At 37.0% G+C, this 9,467-nt stretch overlaps 1 protein-coding gene across 1 annotated transcript in view; it reads left to right on the top strand.

The window, feature by feature from the left end:
• SCML2 (Scm polycomb group protein like 2) overlaps positions 1–8,207 on the top strand; it is a gene marked incomplete in the record, with an annotated part of 76,589 nt that extends 68,382 nt beyond the window's left edge. The window contains 4 exon segments of the mRNA XM_027775473.1: positions 2,142–2,255; positions 2,933–3,184; positions 6,111–6,262; positions 7,550–8,207. Coding sequence (XP_027631274.1) covers positions 2,142–2,255; positions 2,933–3,184; positions 6,111–6,262; positions 7,550–7,678 — 647 coding nt within the window.
• Between the last annotated feature and the right edge of the window lie 1,260 nt (positions 8,208–9,467).

Genomic DNA, 9,467 nt, shown 5'->3' with positions numbered 1-9,467 from the left:
CCAGGGGGGATGGCCATGCCACAATCCCTTCTCCTCCATTCTCCTCTCGGGATCTTGGGCACACACGCACACGTGCCCGGCGTGAGTTTAAGCCACCGGGTCCAGGACTCGAACTGCGGTTGATTACGTGGGAGTCCAGCGACATAGCCATTACACTAACTGCTGGTCCCCCATCACTATTTTTGACACACATACCTGTTGTGTTTTTCAAGCTGTTAGGGCCAGAATTTGAACCACAGTCAGCCGTGTGGGATTCAGCTCCCTATGCACAATGCTTAGCCACTGCACTATGGGGTTGGCCTTGTTATTTTTTTTTTCCATTTTTCTGAGAGGTTTTTGCTATAGGGCACATGTGCTCGCCAGCCAGACAGAGAGAGACAGAGACAGAAAACGAGAAATCACCCCCCAGGGGGGATGGCCATGCCACAATCCCTTCTCCTCCATTCTCCTCTCGGGATCTTGGGCACGCACGCACACACGCCTGGTGTGAGTTTTAAGCCACCGGGTCAGGGACGCGAACCGTGGTCAACTACATGGGAGTCCAGCAACATAGGCATTACGCTAACTGCTGGTCCCGGCCTTGTTACTTTTAAGATAGGTCTCACCATGTCTCATTCTTTCTGATTAAGACTCCCAGGTGTGACTACAGACACGTACTACTGTTCCTGGTCTTTAAGTTAGTCTGGGACTTGAACCTTGGCCTCCCTTTGTGGTTTCAGCCTGCAGAGTACATTGTCTTAGCAACACGTCACACAGCTGGGCCTTTCTATTTATTCAGGTTTTCTTCAATTAATTAATATTTTTTAAAATAAGAGACTATAATCATTAACATTGATTACCGATTACCTCAGTGTTTCTCTCTTCCATTTATAATCATGTAACTTCTCCCTTTTTAAAGTTTGTTTCTTTAATTTCTTTGTTGATCTTTTGCCTAGTTCATCTACCCACTACTAAAAGTGGAGTATTGAAGTGTCCAGCTTTTTAGATTTATACTATATCTTATTTGTCCTTTTAGTTGGAGGTAAATCCAAGGTAATAGCTATTATTTAGGGTGTAATTGATAATTTAAGGTGTCTTTATTTTCAGGATTATGCTTTAAAGACCAGTCCTTTAGATATAAGTGCTTTAGGTTGAAAGATAAGTAAGCAGTAGCTTTGTTCTAAGGGTAGCCCTAGGCCAAGATTGTTGTCTACAATCTGGAGTATTCATATCTTCTCCTTAACTCCTCTTAACTTTTTTTTTTTGCTAGAGGGCATGTATACTCACTGGGCAGATATGGAAAATAAGAAAGTGTCCTCCAGGGAGGATGGCCATGCCACAATCCCTTCTCCACTCAGGAGTTTGGGCACACATGCACACAGACCTTCTGTGTTTTTCAAGCTTCTTGGTCTCGGACAGGAACTGCACAATCAGCCATGTGCAATCCAGGTGCTTTCACTACCGTGCCAGCAGCTGGCCTCAACTTCTCTCAACTCTTAACTCCTCTCCATCATGGAAACATGAACACGAATAGCTCCCCAATATTATTCCAGTGAAAAAGAATTTTTAAATGATGTATTTATTCTATTCCATTTGTTACTACTATTTTTTAATTTGATCAGAGAGAGAGAGGGAAGGGGCGAAAGTGAGCCACCAAGTCCGGGACTCGAACACTGGTCGGCCTGTGGGACTCCAGCACCTTTAACCATCCATACCACCTGCCGGCCCCGACATTTTTTTTTAATGAGAGATTTTTACTATAGGGCATGTGTGCTCATCAGAGAGACAAAGACAGAGAAACAGAAAGCAAGAAATCACCCCCCAGGTAGATGGCCACGCCACAATCCTTTCTCTTCCATTCTCCTTTCTGAATTTTGAGCACTCATGCACACGCACCCAGCATGAGTTTTAAGCCACTGGGCTTGGAACTTGAACTGGAGTTCAAGTCCAGTGACATGACCATTATGCTGTCTGCTGGTCCCTTGGTGGAAACATTTAATCTGGTGAAATAAATATGTTACTCATGAACAGTTAAATAATTGACAGACTGTTTAAGTTATAATGGGCAAATGACTTAGCAACAACTGTTTCATGCTGATGATATTGAAATGTTTGAGTATATTAATTATTTAAAAGAGGCACTTTTATTTTTTCAAAAATAGCAATGGAAGATACAGCAGCAAAGACAAGCATCAAACGATCTCCTCAACAACCTGTACCTTATGTTGTTCCTCTCTCTCCTAAGTTCTCCAAAACAAAGATGCATGCCTCTAAAGGTAAATAGCATTTATATGTACCAGGATTAGGAGGAAAAGTACCTCTACCACCACTTAATTTATGCTCTTGGGGTAATGACACTGGAGGTAGGGAGGCATATCTTCTCAGATAAATTCGACATACTACTGCTTTGGAATATTTGTTGAACACTTCATTCCCTTCAGAGGTGCATGGCTGTCATTTCTCCTTAGATAAAAATAAAAATTGTAGTAACATTTTTGTATTCACCTTTGTATTATTCAAAACTGTTAAGAGTATGAAGAGGAATAGAAAAAGCCTGGTACTTTCCTTCAGTGAAGGTGTTAACTGCTTAAGTAGTAAGTAAATGTTCGAAACCAAATATGTGATCAGATTATAACAGTTGTAAAGAATTGCATTCTTGGAAATGAATGCTTTAGTGAGGTTGGTGTTCACAGCCTTGGTGGCAGGAGTGGCAAAAGATTGTAAATTACTATGAGAAATATAGATGTCATAAAATCAATTTAGATTTCAGGACAGTTCCCATTACTATAAATGCCAAAGAGGTGGCATCTGTATTAAAGGTTTGTTTGTGGTTCACTGTAGCATGAATTATGTGAATGGTTGTTGGGGGATGAGGAGATTTTTGGCCTTTTAATAAAATTTCACTTGTGATATAAGTCTGTTGGAAGTTAATCTCTCTTCTTTTTCCCTGTAGAAGAATTGTCTCCCGAGGGAAATGGCATGCCCAAAGAGGAAAACATTCCTGAAGATTCCAAGAAATATTTACTAAATTTAGGAAATCCTCCAAGTCCTGTCTTTAGAAATCCTGTGTATACTCATACTTCAGTCTTCAAGAGTTTTCCTCAAAATGTGCCAGGCACCTCAAGTTCAGCACTAGGTGGGAACAAATCATCTACCAAGACCGGTTACCATGATGTTAAATTCCAAGTGCAGAGAAAAAGTGAAGGTATATTCAAAAACAGTGATCTTAAACAATATGTTTTTCGTTCCCCTTGAGGTTTCCATCTGGGTCCAACAGCACCCCCTGGGAGTGTATCACATTGGAGCAAGTGCCAAGATTGAGGAGTCTGAGTCTTCCCCTTCATATCACTGTTAGGGCCAAATCATTATGGATGTTCCAGTCCTCATGGCTTCACAGAGCCTGCTCAGGGGATCTGGTTCCCCATGCCTCAGATTAGTGGTTCTCATACAGTTCTAATTTATCTTTTCCTTGGGAACTGTCTGAATGCAATAAATCTCCCATGACTCTGAGACCTGGAAAGACACACTCCCTCTCCTTTCTGGCATATTCTATTCTATTCTTTATTTCTCTTGAGACCTTTCCTGAGTTCAGCCTGTGTATGGCTCCTGGATTTGGACTCTGGTATCCTATTGTTGTAGCCACATCACTTCCCCATTCTCCATATCGTCTGTCATTCCCTCAGATGCTACAGGAAAACCTGGGATATGCAGACAGGGCAAAATCCTGTTGCCATTTGGAAAAAGTCAGAATAGTCTTCTGTAAAGGTGGCTGCTACCCTGTACTCTGTTAAGGATTAAGGGGGTAGGAATAAGTGTTCATTTTCTCCAGGTAGGCATCTAGGCTAGGTTGAAGAGTGAAGAAGGCATTGGGGACCAGGTAACTCCCTTACCTATGGGCCAGCAGACTACACATGGTGACACTGTTAATGTATTTACCCCCCTACTCTCCCCTTGCAGATCATCTTTCCTTTTAGAGCTACATTGTTTGAAAATAGTCTAAAGAGAGTTGTTTATTTCATAAAGGGTAAATATCCTGAGTTTTAAAGTATTTTCACAAAGATGAACTTTTTAAAGACAGGCTCTACAAGGTTGCTTTTAATGCTGAATATCGTATTTCTAAATGTGTGCCTAACAATACCATGCCAAAGTAGCTTTTATTTCCTCTTTCTAGGAGTGGAAAGACTAATAGTAGTAACTTTACCTAGTAGTAATTAACAATTTAACAGATGTCATCATCATCTTTATCACTATCTGACATTATATGTGAGGTGTATATTTTTATGGCCGCATATATTACATCATTGCAACAATTCCTTGAGATGTAGGTGCTGGTAAACGTTTCAGGTGAGAAATCTGACAAGTCATTTGGCTAAGGTCCCTTGACTAAAAAGTGACTAAGCCATTACTTGAACTCAGACACTGGGTCTAGGGTTATACTCTTAACTGCTGAGCTGTGTGCATCATCAGAGAACATGTGAGCATTGCACTTGGAAGCTGTTTAGAGATGTGTCATTACTATTATTTTCTTTAACGTATTAGAATTGTTACTTAAAGATGTGTTAACTCCTGACAGCCAGTCACACTCTGCCCTGCCCCATTATTTGAATGAACAAAATCACTAATCTTCATGATAGGAAAAAATCTAATAACAGTTTTGGGATTTGGAATCAAAGCATTTTTATTATATTTGCTTTAGAAATGCCTGTTGATATCCCAGTGTATATTAGACATAGAAAGAAAAGTGTGATTGAACTTTATTTTTCACACAGTTTATTTCTTATAATTATTTGAATAAGAATATAATGTTTACTTCCTTCTCTGTTTTGAAGATATAGGTTCAACTAAATTATTTATCATAATAGACTAAAAATAGAATGTCTTAAAGTTATTTTTAATACAAAAATACAGTTTTTTTATCAGACATCATATTTTCACATGTAGTTTATCTGTAGTAATTTGTAAAACTAGTTACATGTTACTCAAGACATAAATATACCAGATTCTGATGACAGAAACCAGAAATTCCACAAAAATGTAAGTATATTTAAAGGTATGATTTGTTTTGCCAAGAGTTTTTTTAATGTTGAATTATATCTTTGTTGAGTTTAAAGGAAATGGCTTTTCTGTCTAAATTGTCAGAATGCCTCAGGCATACTATGGTCTACACCATTATCATTTTTACCTGGTTTCAAATTTGTGTTCACGGTTCTTGATTAAAGAAACAAATCTTTTGAGGTAATTGCCAAACCACCCCAGCTCTCACATGCTAACTTTAGGGAGCCAAGTGCTCTGGTTGAGTGGATGGATACTGTCAGGACCCAAAGAAATTTGAGCACAACTCAGTGAGAGCACAGCTAAAGCCTTTCCAGGTATGAGCACTGAAATTGTTTCATGTCTCAGTTATCTCTTTTATAACTATATAAACCTTCAACCACAGCATCTATTACTATGCAATTAAACATGAAAGAGAAATTAAATAAGATGTTAAAATTACTTCTGACTTAGTAAAGAAAAATCTTGTTTTCTTTAAAATTCAGATAAGCATGAGATGAGAATCTAATGAATAAAATGATGCTAAAAACATCCATATTGAATACATGAACATGTTGGCTCTCACAGATAATGGGGTTATTGAAACTCCTTGATTAGAGTGAATAAATTTAAGCAGCTGTAAAACTGTAAATTTGGGGGATTCTCATTGTATTTAGCTAGTAAAATAAACCTAATTCAAACAGAGATTCAGAGAAACTCATTAACATACTTGAAGGAAGAGAGTCATGGGTTAGGTTGATTAACCTAATTTAACCCAAGTAACAGATCTTTTGCTGTATTTGCCTGTGGCCAAAGAGACCTTGGATTGTTCCACAGTCTGTTCTATGATCTTTGAAGCTTTAAGGTACCGTCTGGAGTCGCTTTTGTTGTTTGGGGGAGGTCAAATGGGACACTTCTGTGTAGCCATCTTAGTTCACCTTTACATAGACTTTTACTAGGTTTCACGGCTGAAGTCTTGAGTCCTTGCTGGGGTACTTAACAAAGTTCCAGGAATGACACCATTACTTCCTACCTAACATCTCTTCTTTCAGGATAATGATTCGGTCAAGTATGATTTGTTTTTTTTCCCCCTGTTGAAGCTCCAAGTTTTATAGCTGTACCTGACCCCAGTGTCCTGAAACAAGGCTTCTCTAAGGACCCTTCAACCTGGTCTGTGGAGGAAGTGATACAGTTTATGAGACATACAGATCCTCAGATATCAGGCCCCCTCGCCGACCTCTTCAGGCAACATGTAATGTATCTTTTGATCCGGTTTTCCCTTCAGGCAACATGTAATGTATCTTTTGATCGGGTGTCCCTGCCATAATGCCTTTGAATGACCTCTGTGCAGGCCTTTCAGTTGGATGCTGAGTAGTATGGATGGTGGGGGAACCCTATCAACTGATTTTCCTCTGTGAGAGAGGTTATTTTCTCTACGTTAGATCCTTAAATGGTAGGTTGATGGTCTGTTTTTTTAAATGGGTATCCAAGTGCCTAAGATACCAAATGGCCTCAAGTTCTGGAGAGATGATGATTCAGCATTGCCATTCTCAGCTGTACCTCTCCTTGGTGATAAAGTGCAAGGATCCTCTCCCCTACCTACTCCCTTCTTGGCTCCAGGACCATGAGTAGGAGGGCATGACCACAATCTGTCACAGGGAGGCCTCCTTGTTAGGCCAATCAATGAATCCAGCGACTGTATAAGATTAATTATAGCTTTATTTTATGTATTTATTTAAAGAATTATTTTACTTACTTTATTTACTTATTTTTAATTTCACCAGAGATGGACAGAAAGAGAGAGAGGGAAAGTGAGAAAGCAAGCCACCAGGTCCAAGACTCAACCCACGGTCGGCCATGTGGGAGTCCAGCACCCTTAACCACCGCACCACCTGCCGGCCCCTGTAGCTTTATTTTAAATAGGAATTCGTGAATACCAAATCATATGCTTCCATGACATAAATTGGTTAATTAAACTAATGAAGTTTATAAGGATATCTTGTTACTATTAAATACTTAATGATCTAATATCTGTTGTACCAATTTTAGTACAGTATGAAAATCAGTAATTAGTTTTAGCATCTAATTTGAGACATCTGATTAACTTTCAACATAAAGACAACTCTGGGTAGCACATTTATAGTTTGCATTGATGCTGACTTATTCCCAGTTCCTCAGAAAGATAATGACCGTCTGAAATTCATTTCTACTATTCATAGTTTTTGACATTTTTTTCATACACATGTAGTACTTTATTCAACATATAGTATTTAAAATCAGGTAGTTGGATATTTAGGACATTTTTCAAAGATACATTAAACTTTCTTTTACTTAAAAAAATTGAAGTAAATTTATAAATTATCAAATGATACTTCACTATACAAATTATTTTTAAATAATTTTCAGGAAATAAAAAATTATGCAGATAATATGTATTTCAGATATACAGCGGCTCTCCTTTTGACATGTTCTTATGTATAAATGTTTTGGCAAAATAGGAAAGCATTGTTAATTATTAATATTTCCTTTTTTTCTGTAGGAAATTGATGGGAAGGCTCTCCTACTACTTAAGAGTGATGTGATTATGAAGTATATGGGTCTGAAGCTGGGGCCAGCATTAAAACTATGTTACTACATTGATAAACTTAAAGAAGGAAAATATAATTGAAAAAAATATATACACGTTAAGATTTGACATAATTCTCAGGTGTCCTGATACCATTTTAATGTAAAAGTATTTTTCTTCTAGCAGTTTTTGTTTTGTAAAAGGTTCCTATAAAATATTTATAAGAATTTATAGAACTGCATTACGGTTCAATCTACTTCTTTAAAAATTATTCGAGATATTAGTATTGACATGTTAAAATTGGCAGTCCTTTGTCTTCTTTATTATTTTCATTATACAGTTTACAAATATGCCATCAACAGTGAAAACCTTTTATTTTGGTTAATCTTTATATCTAGAACCAAAACAGCTGAATCCCAAAGGGGGAAATATCAGGGACTGACAACTTCTGTAATTAAATCTATTAAAATGTTTCCTCAGAAGAGAATTTAAAGGTACACCATTAGAATAGCATCTTTCTCAGATAGTTTGTCTGTGTGATAAGTATACAGTGATCTCTTCATGTTCTGCCAGTTTCCAGAAAGGAGATAGCCATATAAATTATTTTCCTTTCTGTTCTTATTTGTCTGTTATATTCGGGTTTAGAACATGGATTCTCTGAACACACCAGGACACACCTCAGCTTTAAAATGGCTTCTTGTCTGAATATTTTGGGAGTCTGATATTTATACCACAAAGGTGGTTTGAATGGAGTCTAATTAGGTTGTTTTCAACTAAATACCTATTTAAAATTTTTCCAAATTGTTACTAAGCTCAGACATTTAACTAGGCCTTTCACATCTCTATATGAAGATACATTTTTCTAAGTTTTAAAGAAATATATATTTTATTGTATGTTTTTATTCCCCATGTGTTACTTTACCATATTTATATATTATTCTATATCTGTAGGAATACATACAAATAAATCTTTTCTTTTAAAAAACAAAATGGCACTTTGCACTGCCACCGAGGTATGTAGTTAGATGTTTTTGTTCCATTAAAAAAAAGTGCATTGTTTGCTATCACCAGTACCTCTCAGCTTACTCTTCAGGGGATAAGAAACAATCTGTAGATTGATTTTCATACAGGGAAGTTCTCTATCCTATGCAATGTTTCTAATTAATTTGCTTAGTTCTGAGCCATTTATTCTGCTACATCTTGAAAGATACATTAGTTCTGACTTACTGTTTAGGCTTTATGAATTAGAACTTCCAAGGGGAAATGGTGCTATATGTTTATTGCTATTTGTATAACTTTGGTGTAATGTTTATAAGCTATGAGAATCTGTTATAAAAGTATTAGCCATTTGTCGTAAATGCCAATAAAATGTTCACCAGGGCAAGAATGTACATTTTCTTTTTAGACAACCAAATGTACTTTACATATGGATGCAACTATTTAAAAGATGGTGTCATATGTTTTTCCATATGTAAGAGGAGATTCTAACTTAAACCTGGTCTTCTTTCATATTGTTTGTAAGAAGATGCTGTGCCCAGTTGAACAGTCCTCAGGTGTTTGTATAAATACTACGTTTTGAAGTTTTCAGATTTTTAAAATATAATAAAGTTAAATAACTGCAACAATTAATGTCAAAGCCTCAGATTTTATTTTACTTAACCATCACCACATTACATTAATATATTTATGGGGACAGCAGATAGCATGGTGGTTAAGGTGCTGGACTCCCACATGGCCGACTGTGGTTCAAGTTCTAGACCTGGCACCTTGCTTTCTCACTTTCCCTTTCTCTCTCTCTTTCTCTCTGCTCAAATTAATATAATAACAAATAAAAAATAAATAAAAAATATTAAAATATAATTGTATTTGTTAGAGTTGAAAAAGAACCACT

The sequence above is a fragment of the Tupaia chinensis genome, unplaced genomic scaffold (genome assembly GCF_000334495.1).
Source record: "Tupaia chinensis unplaced genomic scaffold, TupChi_1.0 Scaffold000567_1, whole genome shotgun sequence".
Classification (NCBI taxonomy): domain Eukaryota; kingdom Metazoa; phylum Chordata; class Mammalia; order Scandentia; family Tupaiidae; genus Tupaia; species Tupaia belangeri.
Note: the sequence above shows the minus strand (reverse complement) of the source record. Positions and strands in the feature narration are given on the sequence as shown.